The sequence below is a fragment of the Nestor notabilis genome, unplaced genomic scaffold, assembly GCF_000696875.1.
Source record: "Nestor notabilis isolate BGI_N333 unplaced genomic scaffold, ASM69687v1 scaffold11266, whole genome shotgun sequence".
Classification (NCBI taxonomy): domain Eukaryota; kingdom Metazoa; phylum Chordata; class Aves; order Psittaciformes; family Psittacidae; genus Nestor; species Nestor notabilis.
This window is the reverse complement of record NW_009932400.1, coordinates 41,292-61,571: the sequence shown is the minus strand read 5'-3', so window position 1 is coordinate 61,571 and position 20,280 is coordinate 41,292. Positions and strand designations below refer to the sequence as shown.

The 20,280-nt window shown below is 36.3% G+C and overlaps 1 protein-coding gene across 1 annotated transcript in view; it reads left to right on the top strand.

The window, feature by feature from the left end:
* SMG1 (SMG1 phosphatidylinositol 3-kinase-related kinase) overlaps window positions 1-20,280 on the top strand; it is a gene marked incomplete at its 5' end in the record, with an annotated part of 57,212 nt that overhangs the window by 447 nt on the left and 36,485 nt on the right. Inside the window, 13 exons of the mRNA XM_010016373.1 lie at window positions 3,671-3,826; window positions 8,667-8,803; window positions 11,015-11,073; window positions 11,833-12,046; window positions 12,829-12,954; window positions 13,049-13,121; window positions 13,800-13,897; window positions 15,463-15,636; window positions 16,682-16,906; window positions 17,636-17,737; window positions 18,170-18,439; window positions 19,002-19,132; window positions 19,882-20,043. Coding sequence (XP_010014675.1) covers window positions 3,671-3,826; window positions 8,667-8,803; window positions 11,015-11,073; window positions 11,833-12,046; window positions 12,829-12,954; window positions 13,049-13,121; window positions 13,800-13,897; window positions 15,463-15,636; window positions 16,682-16,906; window positions 17,636-17,737; window positions 18,170-18,439; window positions 19,002-19,132; window positions 19,882-20,043 — 1,927 coding nt within the window. The remainder of the gene's footprint in view (window positions 1-3,670; window positions 3,827-8,666; window positions 8,804-11,014; window positions 11,074-11,832; window positions 12,047-12,828; window positions 12,955-13,048; window positions 13,122-13,799; window positions 13,898-15,462; window positions 15,637-16,681; window positions 16,907-17,635; window positions 17,738-18,169; window positions 18,440-19,001; window positions 19,133-19,881; window positions 20,044-20,280) is intronic.

The window sequence follows — 20,280 nt, the reverse complement described above, 5'->3', positions numbered from 1 at the left end:
TCCCTAAAGAACAGTATTCTGGATGTGTCTGGTCTGCAGGTTGTAATTTCTTCCTGAATACTGTCTAGTGCTTCTGTTTTTGAAAGTGACTGCTTGACTAGTCTGACACATTACTTACTGCAGCTCTACTGCAGCAAACTGGAATCTTTGTTTGGAATCAAATCTATATTTTTTCATTAATGGGAATTTCTACTTCTGTGTGACTCAGTCAGACTTCATAGAAATCATATGATGTATGGTTAATACAGACTTTTTCCCTTTTTTATTTAGTATAGAAATACTTTCTTTAGAAAATAGCTAAAATTCAGAATCATCTCTCTCTCAGCCTTATTAAGAAGAAGGCTGTATTCTGATTTTTTTTTTTCTTTTTTCTCTTTTTAAATTGCTAAATACAGGTATGAAATTGGAGGATTTTTTGCTTGCAGAGTCACTTTTTAGACTATGTAAATCTTCAGGCAGGCCAGACTCAAAAATCTCACAGGAATATTAGTGTGGGAGTCTTTGTTCAGGAACAGAAAAAACATTCACACTCCCCTACTTCTGTCCTGTAACTATCTGTAAAGAACTGTTACATCTTAAGGGAAGTTACAGCTGGGTATGCTGATGCAAATTTATTTTTCATAAGTAGGAGGCAGGAGCATGAAACAGGTACTTGTTTATCTGCATAACTTGAAAACCTTAGGATTTGGTTAACTTCAACAGAGAAACTGCTTAGAAAGTGAGTATATTTGTCAGTGTGTCTGCTAAGACTGAGAGTTTTACTGTGTTTCACAGACTAGCGTAGAAGGTTATTCTTATGCTTTGAAGTGTGCTAGTATTTAAAGAATGTGCTGCTAATATAGTGAAATAGTAAGTTTCAGCTAAATTCATCAAGATAGTCCATGAAGTTGCTGGGAAAGTGCCATTTGAAAAGAAAAATGCACCCATCTGTCCCTGAAGTACTGTATCTCAAAGTGCTGAGGTAGCAGAGACATGCCCTGTAACTATGCTATTTTATTCAGGTGTGACTTTGAAAAGAGATGATTAGGATATTCTGTACTATAAAACTAAATTCCAGGTATTTCTAGTTCAGTTTTTATTTTTGGAGAAATTTATAAGCTTACAGATGCAGAATAGTTTCTTTGTTTATGAAGATTTTTCAGTGAATCAGTTGGAGTCTGCCAGCATGGAATTTTCATTTTAGGAACTTCTAGCTTTTCTGTCCTGGATAACCATGTGCTATAAGTACCCAGAATCCTTGAGAAGACGTTCCACACATCCCCTACCCCCTTCCTCCCAGTTTCTGGTGTTGATAATAAAAATTACTTCCAGCTTGATAATTTCTGGAAATTGTTCAGATTTGAAAACCTCCAAGGATGGGAGGTTCTGTAGAGCCTCCTTTAGTAGCTTGTCTAGTGCTTTGCCACTCTGCTGGTAAATAATTGTTTTCTCATATCCAGTTCGATTTTCCCTTGCTGCAACTTGTGGCTGTTGACTTCTGTCCTTTTGCTCTGCATCTGTAAGATTAGACTGGCTGGTTTTACTTTTTTTATTACTATGATTTTTAATAACCCTTCACGTTAACTAGTGGAAGAGTACGATTATATCTCTTACCTTTGTTGTCTTTACTATATAAAACAAGACAGAAGAGTTGAGCTATTTAAGTTTTTAAAACTGAAGAGAAGACTCATGGGTTTTTACTTCTAGATGAGATATTCACCCTTCTGCGACACTTTTCTCCCCTTTGATTTGTAACTATGATGTACTCAGAGTCCTTATTGCTAAGGATACTGCACTCGTGTTTGTATGTCATGGTAGCTGCATTTTTATGCTAAAATTATTAACAGTGACATAGCTGGTCATATCCTTATTTGGCCTCAGATTAAACATTTAAAGAGAAATTAATAGAATTTGTATATATTAAGATTTTCAGAAACTTTTCAGACCAGGAAATAGCTGAAGAGAGTTATAATATTTACAGTCATATTGCTGGGGGGAAAAAAAACCCACCAACTTTTTTAAATTACTGTAAATGACAGTTTGTTTTATATTGTTGCCAGAGATGTACCATCTACACGTCAAGTGGGAGAATATAGGTTTGTGTTTGATTCATTTAAGATAATGTCAGATACGCTGTAGCTAATACTACATGCCTTTGCAGACAACCAAAAAAGCTGGGATATTGTATGCTAAAGCATGAAATAACTTTTAAGAAGTCCAGAAGTATATGATAGTATGTATGACAGTCTGGTTTTGATAGTTGATGTCTGTGGTCTGAATGCATGATTATCTCATGTCTTCAGTTAAACTGATTTCTTTGTTGCTTTGTATTGTAGTGATACACTTCTCTTTAGTCATAAATATAGTTATTGTCTTAAGAAGTAATTTTCTTCATAGGTCAGTGTTGGTTTGTGATGGCAAAATAATGTTAAGGTGGCATATGTGCTACTTTATGTTTAAGAATTAAGTTTAATGTTGTAAATCCAAATACACACAAATTATCTTTACAGTAATTGTAAATAATTGCAACTGAGACGTTGGACAGGATTTTCTGTAATGGTAGGGTAGTCCCATTTGTTTAGAAATACAAACCTCCACCAATAGTTCACAGCTTCTTTTTATCAGAAGTTTTGCTTTCAGGATGACATTCTTTATATCTACTAAGGTCCAGATTCACCTTGATATTTGAAATAATTTCTTTTTAACCATGCTGTAGGGTGCCTCTTATTACAAAAAGCTCCCTCTCCTTTCCCCCAGGCTTTCTTTCATAAACTGATGCAGGTGGAATTGTGGAAATACCTTTCCTGAAAGAAGCCTTGCATATCTTTTGTCATTCTGGGTTTAATTTTACTGGTTGATTCTTCCCTGTCTCAGGCAGGGAGACACTTCAGAAAGCTGCCTGCACAGCTGCCTCGAAAGTGAGCTCTGATACATTGAGTGAGGTATTGGGCAGGCTCAGGGGACAGTTTCACTCCTCCACAGTACTGCACAGGAAAAACCTGCCCTCACAGTAGTGTGGCAGACTGGAAAAATCTTTGGTTTCAACATACAAGTGTGTTAAATCTTGTAGATCTAGTAGTAAAAATAATTGAATTGCTCAAAATGACATTTCTGTTGCTGCTTTATATTGTTACCGTAGACGTACCGTCTTTGTGTCTCAAGTGGGAGAATGTAGGATTGAGTTTAAGTATTAGTGTGTGAAAATATTCACTGTTGTATGTTTAGGGAGAGTTGTTTAATCTGTACATAAAATTATCTGTGTTTTGGTTTTTCTTTTTTTTAAAGCTTTTTCCTTTTCTGTTGACCATTTTACTGAGCCTGTGTGGTGGATTTATAACAAAAACAGAGTAAAAAATCATACTGCATAATCAAAGAGTTTGATGTGAAGGGCCCTGTAAAATACAGGGTCAGAAGTAATAGTAAGAAAAGCCCAAATGCAGAAAAATCAGTGTTAAACTTCATTGCAATAGAGATTTTTTTCATATGCTTCAGAAAAGACTGATAGATTCTGAGTATGTGACCTGGAAACTTACAAGGCATAACAAAAACATTTTTGCATGTGAAAGTGAAGAAGGAAGCTAAAGAAGGTGGTAGAGGTTAAAGCTGCTAATTTGCATGTGAATTGAATAACTTATACTACGAAATATATGATCTGCCTGCCTGTTTTAATCTCATGTTGTTTTTTCCACAGGTGGCTACAGTGTCAATGGAGGATCTGGGGAAAATACTTATGGTCGGAAGTCGTTGGGGCAAGAGCTGAGAGTTAACAATGTGACCAATCCTGATTTTACCAGTGTTCCGCATGGGAATCGTGCTTTAGCCACAAAAGACATGAGGAAATCACAGGGTAAGTATACCACAGATTTTCAGGAGAGGAGGATCTCTTTTGGCAACATCTCTTATGTTCAGAATCTGAAAAGACCTAGATGATCTTAAGGTCCTTTCCAACTCTAACTACTCTATGATTAGGCAATGTATATGGATTTTATTTTTTGTGATACTTGATTAGATGCTGTTGATGGAAACTGTCACCTTGTATTTACTGTTCCCTCCATTGAGACTTCCTCCACACGTTATGCAGATCTCTGACTATATAGCTTATGTTATCAATCTTTCAATTTCATTTAGATAGCTTTTGAACCCTTATTCAGGTTAGCAGAATTTGGCAAAGAGATCAAGGGCTTCAGGAAGGAGAATATACTCTTAGGTTTGTTGAAAATCGATGCCTGAGTAAAAAGTTGTTAATTAATGAGTCCCTAGTGTGGGAAAACCTGCAGTGGTGAGCTCAACAGTTATCTGTTCTCACTGGCCTGCAGGTCAACTAGTCATCACATCATACCAGCTGATTAGTCAGTAGATGTGTACTCCTGAACCAGCCACAGTTCATGTTCCCTCTTGCTCAGCTGTGGATTAGAGGCCAGGAAGGAACTGGAGGCATCATAAGAATGTGGGCAAGGTCTTGAGATGTAGTGAGAGGAAATGTGGAGTTTCAAGAGGGTACAAGAATGCTGGGCACGTTTTTGAGAAAGAAGGCTTTGCTTTTCCCACTATTTGGGTTTAATTTATAGGGATTTGGTTTTTTTAAAACAAAAGTTTTTCTGAGGACTTTTGAATTAAAATAGAAATTTTGTTTTGACTAAACACAGTCATTTATTGCATCATTTAGTGTAAGGGGTAGTTGAGCCACTGACAAAAACTGTGACTGCTTTATGCCACACAAGTTATATGCAGACATGGTGTTTCATCTCAGGAATTTATATTTCAGAAGATGCAAATTGAGGAAGAGTGAGTGTGCTTTGCAGGTGGAAGAACTGAGGTGCAAGTGGTGACATAACTGTTGCAAAAGCCTGATCTTTGGAATAGGTTAAACTCAGACTTTGTAATCCCATTCTGGTATCTTGAATAAAAATTATTCAGTCTTTGTAGTATCTTGAATTATGTCAATGTAGAAGATAGAGAATAGTCTAATAGAGAATTCTGTGCAAATAATATTTCTGGTAGTGGGCTTGTGCATGAATTTAGTATTAGTACTGGCAGAAACCATTCTTCTGTGTATGTGAGCACCTCTTTAAGCCTTATAATGTTAGGAACTATAATTTCAGATGATTGAAACTGCTGCCTATGACTTCTGTGCTTCTGTATGTGTTGTGTCCTCTGTCTGGATGTGGGAATTCAAGAGTTTCTTCTTTTCAACTGGGCTGTGTTCGTGATCATAGGTTTTGGCAAAACATTTTTATTTTTTGTATCTTCTTCAAAATACAGTGGGATTATGTTGCAACAGGATCTTTTTTATTCGTTTATATTTTCTTGTTTGGTGTATGCTTTCAGCAATTTTTATAATAGTTGTCTTCTGTGAGTTAGCATGTAGCTGAGACCTTGCTGATTATTTCACAAATGGAAGTTATACAGCTGTTCATTAACTAGTGTTTTGATTTATTATAGCTTCAGTTGTGCTCTTGGTTAGCTTATTCTTTTTCTTCAATTTTATTTTTAGGTTATGATTATGGCTCTACAGACAGCTAACGCTTACTCTCTTAGGCAGTAATGCCAACGTCCATCAGATATTAACTGGATAAAACCAAAGCTGCTTTTAGTAGAGAGCTTTGAACAGTATGTCTTGTTCTAGCAGCAGTTTGTGTGTTAACTGTGTGTTTCATGCCAGTAACCTTGGTAGTGGTAGTTTTATTTACACAGTCCTGGTTTTAGGATTTTTTTGTATGTAGAACAGCACAACCATATTTCAAAATAAATTACAGCTTTCCATAAAGAGATTACAAACAAAAAGATAAACCACAGAGAAGACAACACTAAAAAGTTGCAAATTATGGATTTAATTAATTCAAGGCTTATACTTGTTGACTTTTCATCTAATACTGAAGAGTCAACATTATTAAGGACAAGAGTGAAGACTTTTAGGGACCTTACAAAGATCTAGAATATCTTTATTAAAAGTTATCTAGTAAACCCAATTTTCAGTGTTTTCCAAATCACTGCATCCTGGTTTGCCCTTCAGGAGCAGTATGTAGTGACCTAACCCTACTGTGCCAGTGTAGCTTCCCATGTGCTTGCTCAGTGGTAGAGATCAGTGCAAACTGGGAGTGACAGAAGAGATCTGTACTGTGCATTTCTGATCAACGTTAGTGTTGGTAGGATGCAGCTGTAGGAATATTGTAGTATAGCTTTTCTCTTTCTCATAAGGCACATCTGTTGTCTTGGAAAGGAGTATATTATGGGGTGGCAAATGCATTGAATTATTCAAGGTCAGATTCAGATTGCTGTTTTGAGAAGCTTCATATAGAGACAGTCTAATAGTGAAATAAGTTTGTGTAGATTTGGATCAGCTTAAGCTTTCAAAATACATTCAGTAGTGTAGAACACAGTACTTGCCTAGCAGAAGAGTTTTCACATGGAATTATTCATGAATAGCAGTTGCACTTTTTATTTTGTCTACTGCAGTCTGTATTAATTTCCATTGTAACCAAGCTTTAAAAGAACTTCCATTTTTATTTGCATATGTTTTGTTTCTGAACTATTCATTAGAACTTTTAAAAAAGAAAAAAATTTTTCCTGGTCTGGTGATCTGCTGCTGCTGCCCAGGTTTTAAAGAGAATGGTAGTCGTGGTACAGCCCCACACAGGCTGCATTCTTCCTGTTTGTCCTTCTCTTCTTTTTCAGGGCTGACCAAATTTTTTGGGTGGGTAACTGCACCAGGTCCATCTTTCTGGACCTTTGCTGTGTATTGACCGTTGGCAGGCAAGCCTTGGACTACACCTTCTAGCTTAGCTCTGGGCAGAAATAAAAGATCTTTAGATGCAAGTGATCATCTATCGGGAATTGTAGGCATTAGTCTGGCACCATCACTCAGGAAGACATCAGATACTTGCTTCAGAAGGTGTCTTTGCTGATCATGATTCCTTGTATGTTTCTCACTAGACACGTGGCTTTATGTCCATTACTTAAGACTCTGGCTTCCACATAAAGAAGCTTAATTCTTCCTAAATAGATATGTGTGCTAGTCTCCTGTAAAATCAATAACATCTTGAAAAGAAGTGCTCTTAATACCTGTCACATAACGTTTCAACATGTCTTGCGTAGTTGTGCTAGCTAGGAACAAAATGTAGATTTGGTCCTTCAGACTCTTACTGCTATTTTAATGTTTGCTAAGCCTGCCTAGTTCTTCAGGATGTCAGATGTCTTCAAAATTAATTGCTTAAACTGATGCCTGGCAAGAAACAGATTATCAAAACCTATTTTACTCATACTCTCTTTTAAAATTCAAAAAATAAAGACATGAAAATAAGGTTGAGAATATTCTTCATGACTATAATAGAGTAGATATGCTCCTCTGTAGATGATGTCATGACCTATAAAAGTTACTGGCCTGTGGGTGGATTCACAGGATTCTGTAACACATAAGGACATAAAGGTTTTTGTTTCTTAAGTTTCTTTATTACAACTTACTACAAATACCCACTAGAAAAGGAAGTATATACTTACAATTAATTACTTATATGCATTTATATACATACTACTCAGAGCCTTACTGGTACAGCACTTGTCAGATTTATCCCAGCAGTGGAGCAAATTGATGACAAAGTCTCACTTCAGAGGTGATCTGCATCAGCCCGGAATCAGTCAGGCATTCCCAGTGAGGGTCTGGTCTGTCCAGGAGATCTTGTGTAGTGAAGCCTTTGCAGGGGAAGCTTTTGGAGAGAAGTTTCAGTTCGGGTAGAAAGCAAGTTATTTTTATCCTGTTAGAGACATAAAGGGGTGTAGGGCACAACCACCTGGAGCCACCAGTAGCTTTTACTAACTGCTGTTTTTCATCTGGGACTAGGCAATAGATGCTGCTGCTTTCTATTTTCTCAGACTAATGTTTGCTTTATCAATCTGTTTTTCCAATTTGAGCAGCCAATAGCTGTTGCTTTCGCAGGCTGTCTTCCACCATGGCAATCTATTTTTCACGTTTCCAGACAATAAGTTGTTGCAGTTTCTTGGTTTGTGCTTATCCAGGGTATGTTGGGATGTCTTGGGTTCCTAGGTACCCAGCTGCCCTTCAAGGATGCTTCCAGGTTCCCAGGCCAGGTTCTTGGGCTAATAGTTTCCAGGCTGGCAGATATCATCTTCTGTCAGTGTTTTTCCATTATAACCTTCCTGTTATAAGCAGGTTGCCTTTATGGCTGCTCCCAGCAGATGATTGATGTGTAACATACTAGAGAAAAGAGCTGTCTGTAGTTGTCTTGGGTGTTCATATAAGAGTCACGGTGACTAAGAAAAATCTCATCATGTTCCACAAATCCTCTAATTTTAATCATCATGGAACAGCTAATGTTAAACTTTCAACAGAAACTTTTTTCCTTTTTGAAAATTAGGGAAATGAATTATTCATATGAATTCATTGTAATTAGTACCTAAGGGTACCAAATCCAGGGTTTTGTGTAGAAGTAAAACAGTTCTGCTTAGTTCTGAATGAGTTCTACTCAGGTACTGGAAGAAATTAAACATTTAAATAGCTAACTTAGATTTTATGTTTAATTGTCCTTGTATTAGCTTTAAAATCAGGTTTTATCTTTTTACTTTTTCTCTGATTATGACTTCTCAAGTGCACAAATACCTATTTCAGACAATACAGATCTTACTGATCAAGTGCTGTAGAGAAAATTAAATAATTGCCTTTTCTTTTCCAGAGCGATCGTTGTCTTATTCTGACGAGTCTCGACTGTCAAATCTTCTTCGGAGGATTACTCGGGAAGACGACAGAGACCGAAGACTGGCTACTGTAAAGCAACTGAAAGAATTCATTCAGCAACCAGAAAACAAACTGGTAATCTCTACTTTTCCATAGCACCAGCCTATTTCTCATTTTATAAAACTATCTTTTAAAAAAATCTACATATTGGGATATGTTTGTGAGGAGTATCTTATATACAAAGAATTTCTTTCCACAACAAAGTGTATTCCTGGATTGCATGTCCTTTTTCTGGCATTGAGGAAATTTTTTATTGCTTGATTACTTATGACATACTGCCTTAAAGCAAACTACTGAATGCATAAGCTGTAGGAATAAATATGGTATGCATGTGGGGTTTCTTGACTGGTGTTAGCAATATCCTCTGGATCCTTCAGCAAGGAAATAGAAAAGTAGTAAAATGTGTTGTCTTCAAGAACTGTTTCTGTGATTTCAAATTAAAAATACGCAGATATTTAAACAGTCTTGTGAATAGCTCATCTTAGAGTTATTCAGCTTTCTAGCTGAACACCTTTGTATGTGGATTCCCTTTTATGGGAGAGAACAAAAGGAGTCTTTGTTTTTATTATATCTTTAGTTTTTTTAATGGATTCTTGAACTAATATCCTCAAGTGTTTCTTAAGGGTTGGGTGGGGGAGAGTATCCTGCTGTGGATATGTTTTTATACTACTTAAATGAAGTCTTTATTTTGTCTGACACATTTTCCCCCACTGTTTTGGAGAGCTTAGGAGTTCTACAAGTATTGAAAAGGCAGGAAATGATGGTTTCATACCCTGCCACTCGGGCGGTACTGTGATTTTTTTATTTTCAGTTGTGGGTTATGTGTCTATCCATATTTATAAGAAGTTGGTTCATTTTGTCATTATATATTGATTAACCAGTGTTAATTGTGCTCTTTCTCAAAAAGCATGATAGTCAAATACTGAGACTTCTATATTCTGTGCAGCTAGGTATAAGCGGACCATGTGCAAGCCTAGCTAATACTTCAGCTTTCCTCTGAAACAAAATCCTCCTTAGTACAAGTACAAGTTAGTACTGTGGAGTAAATGTTTTTTTTTCCTTTTTAATAACTGCATTTTATTTAGGTTTATTGGTATCTCAGATATTAGAATGGCAATTCCAGTATGTTGTAACTCGGTGGTGACAATCTTTGTTAATGATTAGAATGCTAGAAGTGTGTCACTAAGAAACTTTTCTTTAAACTGCTTCCTGCTTGGTAATGAGAATAAGATCAGATGCCAAGTAATAGCCACGATGTCAAGCCTAAAAATATAATGGACTATAACAGCAGTATAAAACAGCAGTAGCTCCTGCAGTTCTTGACACTATGAAGTGTAGCTAGAGTTCCCTTCATTCTCAGGGTTGAAATGTGTGTTCAATGACGTGAAGTAGTAAAAGTCACTAGGCAGTGGTGTTGTCATGTAATGGCATCGTGCTCCAGCTTCTAAATTGTATAGATACTTGTCTCTTGCAGATACCAGGCACATTTTTAAAATGCCCTTGCGAGTTCTGAGGGGCCAAGCATGTGGACTTCTTTTCCACCTGCCCTTCTCACCCCTCCTGCAAAAGAGTGACATTGCTCGAAACTTAGCAACAAAAACTAGATATGAATCTTTAACACAGTGGATGTTACCTTTCTGAAGAAAAGAGAACAAACTTTTTATTAACTCATCAAGAAAGCTTGTCGTTAGTCTCTTATACAGTTGCAGCTAATGTATTATTTTGCATCTCAACTCACTAATGTGGGGAGGTTTGGTGGGTTGTTTTTTACTGCATATTAGGGAAACAAGTATTTCTGGTCATATTTTTTGAGAAGCACTGGTTTATCAGTAATGTTTCATCCCTTAAATAATAATCCATATATCTGAAATTCAGGTTTACCTAAGGAGAAATTTTACTGCTTCAGATTATATTATCTGATGAATTAAATATTCTGCTGACTCACTTGGTTATTGGTATAGGAGGCTAGGTCTTCAGTAGATGCTACTGATGAGCTGTATGGTGAGTCTTAGGTTTGTGATGTAATGTTAATCAGCAAGAACTAAACATAGAACAAACCTTGATAGCAGGCTGCCAGTGTATTTTTGTGGCTACTGTAAATAAATATGAAATACAACATGTAGGATAATATTGCAGTATTGCTTAATATAGTTCATGCTAGTCTGCAATGGCCATGGGAAGCATAATAGCATTCTATTAGCAGCCACTAACAGGAATGTAAAGAGGACCTGGTTTGCAGAAGTTATTGTGCCATTATTATGCTTATGGCTTTTATGTATCTTATAGGTACTAGTTAAACAACTGGATAATATCCTGACTGCCATTCATGATGTACTCAATGAAAGGTAAGCTGGAAAAACTAAGGCTTTTCTGAAGAGGAAAAATAATGACAGTGTTAGGTTTGGGTTTCAACATAGAAATGCAGTGGAAGGGGGAAGGTTGAAAGAAATTCATTCACTAATTTTGCATGGGTGTGACACTGCAGTAACAGGCCGAAACTGGGGGAGAGTTAAGACTCTCTTAGGCATATCAACAATACTGTTAGACTGTCTAGAGTATACTTAACATGAGAGAATTTGAATGCACACCTGTGGCTTTTATGTTGTACGTAATACAAAGTCTGTCTCTGCTATGTTTGGTCACCTGGGTTTAGTACTGTGCTGCTGCAGTTGTCTAGCTTGCAAATTGAATTTCAGTTTCTTACAACCTGATCTAATTGATTTACATCCAACTAAGAGCATATGCAGAGGGAATTCAAGGGGGGGGGGATGTGGGTGGCTTTTTGGTGTTTAGTTCAGTATTATTACCTGAAGTCAGCTGTGCTTTAAGAATTTTCTTCTTTGGATAGTGTGTTGTAAGTAGAATAGCCTGTTCATTGCATATTTTTATTCAAGTTGTTTTATTCCATAGAAATAAGTATTTCACAGGATTTTTCAGATTATTAATTTTTATTTTAGCTTCATTGCTGCTGCCATTAGGTAGGAGAGAAACAGCTTCATTCATGCATGTTTTTTCTGCTTTAGAAATATCTGAATATGTTCATTGTTTATTCTGCTGTTATGTCTGGAGATCCCACTTGGTTTTTTTTCTGCCCCAAAATACAGTAGCAAATTGCTGCAAGAACTGAGACAGGAAGGAGCTTGCTGTCTTGGACTTCTTTGTGCTTCTCTAAGCTATGAGGCTGAGAAGATCTTTAAATGGATTTTTAGCAAATTCAGCTCATCCACAAAAGATGAAGTTAAACTTCTTTATTTGTGTGCAACCTACAAAGCACTAGAGACTGTAGGAGAAAAGAAAGCCTTTTCATCTTTAATGCAGGTAAGACTACAAGTTAAAACAAGATCATTAATGATTTTTCCGGTGCAAGGCTTGAATCAATTTTTTAATTGGAATGAATGATAAGTAGTGATTTGTTGACATAATAAGTAAATATAATTACAGCTGGGAGAGAACTTTCTGACTGCATGGGATTCTTTGGTTCTGATTATGTTAGAAAGGAATGTCAGGTCTTTGTAGGACAATATATATTTTGATGCAACTTTTTGGTGTATATTGCGGATTTAAGAGAAAGAGTCTTGCTGAGACCAAAAAGAGAATTCAGGTGGAATGGTGCACAAACCCCAACCTGTTAATTGCTTTGTACCAACTCTTATTTACAATTTCTAACTTGAATTGTATTCAGATCTGAGAGGGAGTAGGATGTTTGCAGACAAATCTGGTCCCCTGGTTCAAGTTCTAGGCTCTGTTATTTTGGATGTAGAAAAACTATGTCTGGGTCTGTACTCCAGTTTAATATTAACTTTACAGAGCCAAAAGTTTCTCCAAAAAGGAGAAGCAGGAACTTAACTAGTTGTTCTGTGTCCCTGGGTCTGCTATATTTCAAGCAAATGCCCACTTTAAATGATTACTTTCATGCAATATATGTTAGCTTTTTACGTTTTTCCTTCCTGCAGAAAGAGTATTCAATGTTTCTGATGAGTTGAAATAGTTCACTAAAAAGTGTTCAACACTAAATAAATCTGTGTCTGTCTAATATCATAACTTTTTCACATGTTGTTTTAAGGAAGTGAAATGTCTAGTGGCTTTGCTTTACTTTTTAGCTTGTAATGACCAGCCTGCAGTCCATTCTAGAAAATGTGGATACACCAGAGTTACTGTGCAAATGTGTCAAGTGCATCCTTTTGGTGTCCCGATGCTACCCACACATTTTCAGCACCAATTTTAGGGTAAGCTTACTTGTTACTCTGTATCTTCTTTCTTACATGGTAATGTTGGCACAGCAAATTGGGTAATTAACCTTTCTTCAAAATTGCTTTCTAGGACACAGTGGACATACTGGTTGGGTGGCATATAGATCACACTCAGAAACCTTCCTTGACACAACAGGTGTCTGGTAAGTTTGGCCCAGGAGTCACTTATGGACTCCACTCTGGCTTGCAGATGATGTGGGTTTACTTGCACAAGTCTCATCCTACTGATGTGGAAGTTAACGTAAAATCAAAATGAGTTTCTGGCTACATAACGAGATTTTGTTCCTAATTTGTAATTGTATTTGCATTTGCCATTTTATGCTGTATCTGGAAAAAGGGGATGCTTTATTCAGACTACAGTTAAACATTGTTTTGTGTAACTTTTTAACAACTGTAAATAAGTGTATAGATCTTAATATATTCTCTGTGAAAGAATATATTTTCTCCTATGTACTTCTAGAAAATCTTTGTGATAGATACTCTACTGGCATTTAAGAAATTGGGAAGCTTCTTCCTATAGCTAGAGCAGTTGTCTTGGGCTTATTCACAGGAAGTCTGTTAGGTTTCCTATGTCACAGTCCTAGATTCCATCATTAATGTTTAACTGCTGTGGGGCAGGACTGAACCTGAAAATGAATTTGTCAAAGGCATGAATGAGGGAAATACCATTTATATTTATCTCAGAAACAGTATGTTAACAATTTGATGCAGATGACCTTGTCTTACCTTAGCAACTTTTACCTCAGCAATATGCAATTAAAACTTAATTTTCGTATGTTACCGTATTCCACTGTTTTAATTGCCCTGGTATTTTTATACAGGATGGCTGCAGAGCTTGGAGCCCTTTTGGGTGGCTGATCTTACTTTTTCTACCACACTCTTGGGTCAGTTTTTGGAAGATATGGAAGCTTATGCTGAGGTAAACAAGACTTAATGGTATATACTAGAGTTAACTGTTGCAGATTTCTTAATAAATCCACAGCTGTGATTCTTATGGGTGTATCACATTTGTAGAAAATAAAATTATCTGGTTTTCCTAGGGAAAAGAGAATCAAATTACAGAGTATACTTAAGGCATGTACAATAACAACTCTACACAAATCCTTATGAACTACTTACGTAGTATCATAGCCAGGCTTTCAGCCATTGTTGATTGAGAATATGATGTTATAATAGAAATAAAAACAATTAACCAATTGGGAATGCCTTCATTTTTAAAAATCTATAGTAAATACATTTCCCAGTCTTTCCTTGGTGTTTTCTCTAATTGTCTAACTTCAGAGTTTTTCAGAAGTAGTGGCTACTGGGGGGAGAGGCATTCTTACTGCTTCTGGAGATTAATGGTAAATTTGTCTTTTTACTGAAGTAGCAGATTATACTGTGCAGGAAATGATGAGGCAGGACCTGATAGAAAAGTATATTGATTTAACATACTTTGTTTTGACTTTGTAATCTTTGCTTAGGTAACAGAGTGTAGAGTTTATCTGGTGCTGGCATTAAATGGGTTTTAGGGGGGAGTGTTGGTTTTTTCTTAAGGTGCTCATATGTGTACTTCTAACTACATTATGCTATGTTATATATGTTAGCATGCAGTTCCTATAGGTGAAATTGTACTTCCAGTTTAATCTATTTCATTCAAGGCAGAATAAATGACTTGATATTATTATTGTACTTATACGTACACAAGGCTTCTGATGGTACAGCTTTGAGTTAAGATTCACAGACCTCTTTGGCAGTGTCACGCCCACAGAAACCTGCATGTGAGCATAGGCACACAGTTGGAAGTGATTAGTCAGGGCAGTAAGTCACGGCTTATCAACTTGTCTGCTGAACTGGACAACGTGTGTGTTCTTAGTCACGGAAGAGTTTTAAGATAACACATATTAACTTAAATCATGGAGGAGGTGGTTCCTCCATGTGTGCGTTTACCTCACAGTGGGGTAGACCAAGGCTATATCTATACTAATGAGATCAGTACGTCTGGAATGTTCCCAGGCACTGGTGCCAGCTGGCATAAAGTAGCCTGCTAAGTAAACTCATCATTTCCAGATCAAGGTAGCTACATGTAAACAGTGTGATGGCAATGGCCACTCGAACGTTTTCACTCCAGTTTGTGGATGGGAATTGTTTGGGAGAGTGGTAAAAGTGTGCAGAGAACCGTAAGTGCAGCAATATGAATGATCATGTTCTGGGGCCCAGGAACATCATGAACCTCTGCTTTAATTTACAAGGTATAGCCCGAGCACTCCATTTCAGTGGCTAAACTAATGAGCAGCATCTCATTACTACTCTGTGGCTTGCTCAATGTCATTGTGTGACTCTATCCCATCTTCATACATACATAAGGTTAGAGATACTGGATAAATGTATCTATAATATGTCTGGAAAATAGATAAAGTATTTTCAATGTCATATTTTGATCTTTTAAACATGTACTATAACTGTTAATGATGTGTACTGAAATAGAAAACTTCTGTGCTGTAGGACCTCAGCCATGTGGCTTCTGGGGAGTCAGTAGATGAAGATATTCCTCCTCCTTCAGTATCTCTACCTAAACTGGCTGCACTTCTTCGGGTTTTCAGTACTGTGGTGAGGAGTATCGGGGAGCGCTTCAGCCCAATTAGAGGACCACCAATTACGGAAGCATATGTAACTGATGTAAGAATTCAGGGCTTTCTTCCTGTTTTTCTTTGTTGCTGACATGATTTATCATCATACAGTGATGCTATTCACTGTTGAGTTTGCTTAGGTTTTGTGAATCTTACATGAATATGTATATGCTCAGCTTTGAGCAAATTATTTTCTAGAAGAAATATGCTACAAGAATTTTTTTAAATATTAAGGTATAGGTTGTGATAGTGGCACATGTGAGTAGTACATAGAAGAAACTAACTTTTTTTTTTAGGCATTTTAACTTCATGTAGCTATGTTTATGCTTTTGTTATGTCTTTGTAACCATAAGTTGCTTTTATTCAGATTGCTATGACACTGTAAAAGCTGATACATATTATGAGCTTGATTTTATAAAACTAGGGGTTTTGTCCGTGCCAAAATTGTATCTGTCAAATCTGATAGTGAAGTTCTCCTGTTGTAAAGCATAGTATAGGATGGTTTAAACGTGGAATAAATGTTTTATAATATGCTAAGTAGCTGCTATACTTCTGTAACAGAAACTGTAGAGGGGGGTGAATGTTAAGTAAGAGAAAATAAAAAGGAAAAAAAAAAAGATAAAATATTTGCAGTCAAATTCTTGTTGCTGCTGAGCTGCACAACAGGAACTTACACCTTTGCACAGTTCTCGGATAAGTGTGTGGATTTCCCAGTTAAAGCCAAGAGTTATGTAACTTGTCTCTTAATCTGCAGGGGATTCTTGTGACAAAAGAAAACTAGTCTGTCTTTTACTAGAGGAGTTCTGTTGACTTCAGCTGCAGCTGAACAGATTTCTGAATAATTGATTTCGGTTTTCCAGGTCTTTTCAGGTCTTTAACTGAGTAGAAAACCAGGCAATTGAAGGTTTGTTTTGTCTTATACTTCTGAAGTGTAATGCCATGATGCATTATTCAGAATATTGTTGACAGAATTTACCAAGCTGCAGAGTAGGTTATGGAACGGGATATCAAATAGATGTGAATATAATCAAAGAGCATGCAGCCTTTGTCTCTTTTTAATGGAGCTTAATTTAGGTATGTTTTTAATTTTCCAGGTTCTGTACAGAGTAATGAGATGTGTGACTGCAGCAAACCAAGTATTCTTTTCTGAAGCCGTACTTACAGCTGCCAATGAGTGTGTTGGTGTTTTACTTGGCAGCCTAGATCCAAGCATGACCATACACTGTGACATGGTCATCACATATGGATTAGATCAAATGGAAAATTGTCAGACTTGTGGCACTGATTATATCATTTCAGTCCTGAATCTGTTGACACTGGTTTGTACATATTTTTATTATTGTGGGGTTTTTGCATTGGAAAATACTATTTTCTGAGCAATCTTGCTTTTTTTTTTTTTTTTTGTGTGCGTTAGATAAATATTTAGAGCTCTTCTGTTCCTGACCACAAACAAGAAATTCCTCTTCTAAATGCTTATACTCTCTTCTCCAAAGCTTATCCTGCTAGCTTATTTATGCATTTGGCTTGTTGATAAAGTGGCATGTAATTTTAGCCTGAGTGCTTGTAGTTTTTATTTTTGGGTTGGGTTTTGGTTTGGTGGTTGTGTGTGTTTGTTTGGTTTTTTTGTCTGGCTTCACTATTGGACAGTGCCATTCTCTGGCCTTTGAAGTTGATAACAGCACCTGATGAATTTCAGAATCTTGGTGCTTGATATGTTCTATTTATCTACTTATGCCATGACCTGGGAAATCAGACTTCTTCAAAACATAGCTCTGAATGTATAGGCCACAAACTCCTAACCCCACAATGATCTTAATTAAAAGAGCAACTTTGTCTCAGGTATGCTGTTAAAGCATGAAAATAACTCATTCTCTAAATGTGGATTTGAGAAAGCAAATACAAGATACTTGCATTGCTGGGAAGCAGGCTTTTTTCTAGATGTAGTGTATACAAGCCAGAAAAGCAGTATTTTAATTTGTCTTTAATAATCTATTCTAATAAAAATTAATTCAGGTAAAGATATTTACAATTTTGGTTTTTGTCCCCAGATTGTTGAACAAATTAATACAAAGCTACCCTCATCGTTTGTAGAGAAATTATTTATACCAGAGTCTAAACTGCTTGTTCTTCGTTATCATAAGGAGAAAGAGGTAAGAGTGACTTCTATAGGTGTGTTACAACAGCCCTTGTATATTTCCTAGAATATATTAAGCTGTACAACTTTGTTCATCTTAAATATGTTTTTTATCTGGCTAGATAACTATGAAACTTCTGAAAAGGCAGATGTGTAGTTAGTTCTTGGTTTTGGCATTTAGATTTGATAAGGAATTGGTAAGCTGGCCATCATACCAGGTAGATTATTCCTTAGTTGATGTGGCTTTCATGCTCAGTGTGTTATATGGATAATCCAGAAAGTAATTAATAGGTTATTGTAATTAAGTAGTACTTAATTACAGAAAACTAAATCAGATTAGGCTATTTATAAATAAAGAAGCATAATTTTAAATTCTACACTGGTGATAAATATATTTTATGATTTTATGCTTATCACTTATTACTGTAATTATTTTTATATTCTCAAGGTTGTTGCAGCAGCCCAGGCTGTATACCAAGCTGTACTGAGCCTGAAGAACATTCCTGTTTTGGAGACTGCTTACAGGTTGATTCTAGGAGAAATGACTTGTGCTCTAAATAGTCTTCTCTATAGTTTACATCTTCCTGAGGCCTGTTCTGAAATCCAGCATGACTCTTTCAAGAAGCGTATACTCAATGTGGATAATGCAAAGTTTGTTGTTATATTTGACCTTAGTGCTCTAAGTACTATTGGAAATGCTAAAAACTCATTAATTGGGGTGAGTAAAAACTCTACAGATAAAGTTTGTGCAATTTTTAATTCAAATATACCATAATGTATTTCGCCAGTAGTGCACATATGTGTAATTAAAGTGATGGGTCTTTTTTTTTTTTTTTTTTCCTAGCTTAGTTATAGAAAAACTTCAGTATTAAAACTTGGGGGAAATGGAATGTGTGGATTGTATCTCTAATTGGTGCATAATGAAAAGCAGTTTTTAGGGAAGAGCATTTTATAGGGGTTATTAATGGATTGAGTCTATGATTGTCATAGTAATTTCTTTTTGGAAGTCAAGACAGATAAAAGCAGCGTTAGTGGTTCTTTTACTAGTATCAGCCATGTGAAAACATCTATTCCAGATCTTTCCAAATAAAACAAACTGCTTTTAACAGGGTATTTAAAAAAGGGAAAGAAAATAGTTACAATCAAAGCCAGAAAATTAATAGAGTTGAATTACTTCTCATGGGAAGAGGGAAATCACAATAATTAATGTTATGGAAACTGTGCTTAAAAATAGATCCTATTTATTATGTGTTTTTGCTTACGTTGCAATTGTTTTATAGATGTGGGCCCTTTCGCCAACTGTGTTTGCACTACTGAGTAAAAATCTGATGATTGTTCATGGTGACATAGCAGTTCATTTTCCTGCTGTCCAGTATGCAGTACTCTATACATTATATTCACACTGTTCCAGGTATGAAGTTTAATAATTCATCAGTATTTTAAGAGCAACAGGATGGACTGGTCTGAGTATGTTGTTGGAGGGATTAATTTAAATAGGCTATTACAATCAAGCTTTTGCCCAAACTTCCCTAATCAGTTTTTACTTTCATTAATTGCAGGGAATCTGTATCTCAGCCAAGAAAGCATATCCTGGCTTAAAATTTGGCATTTTATTCAAAGGCAGATTAGAAGTCTTGTGTTTGAATAGAGATAACTGAGGGAGAACTCTACTGAAAGTAAATAAGGAAAGATTATTTACTATTTTGCTTACTGTGAGATCTGGGAGAGGTAATGAGATCTAGGAGAGGTAATAAAATGTAAACAATAGATTTAAACAGTTATTGGACCTTATTGCTACAAAGTGTTTGCAAAGAAAGGGAATATGTTAGTTTAACTATTACTCTGTACGTTTCTGGCGTTCAGTGATTTTTCACTAGGAGTTTGATATCAGCCAGAGTTAAAGCTGGGTGCCTGGGCTGCATGGACTGATGTAAAATTGTAGCTTTGTTCTTTTAGGCCAGGGATCAAAATAGTTGAGTTTTGACATAATTTGGTTAATGTGTGGGTATACATTAACTTTTGTTGCTGAGATATTTTGTTTGTTTTAGGGGTGTCTGTTGTTTCCTTACCCCACACCTCCCCTCCTCCCCCCAGTAATGTAAAGAAGTATCCCTAATCTGGGGGTGGGGTTATATTTTATGTTTTTCCTTGCCTTTTCAGGCATGACCATTTCATATCCAGTAGCCTCAGTTCTTCCTCTCCCTCTCTGTTTGATGGAGCAGTTATAAGTACTGTAACCACAGCAACAAAAAAGCATTTCTCAATCATACTAAACCTTTTGGGGTTACTGCTTAAGAAGGATAACCTTACTCAAGACACCAGGTAACTAAAATTTTCTTATTAGTCTTCCTCCCCCTCCCACTAGAATGGCTTAATTCAGAAATCAAGATAATTTCCATCTGTAAAACTTGGCATAAATTTAACCAGTCAAGTATTTGGGTTTTGTTGGTTTTGCCTTTTAAAAAAATAAAAAATGAAATACCTGTGGAAAAAGTAGCTGCTCGTTCTTATGTGTGAAGAGTAGAAAAATTGAAACCATTGTATGATCTATACGGTAAA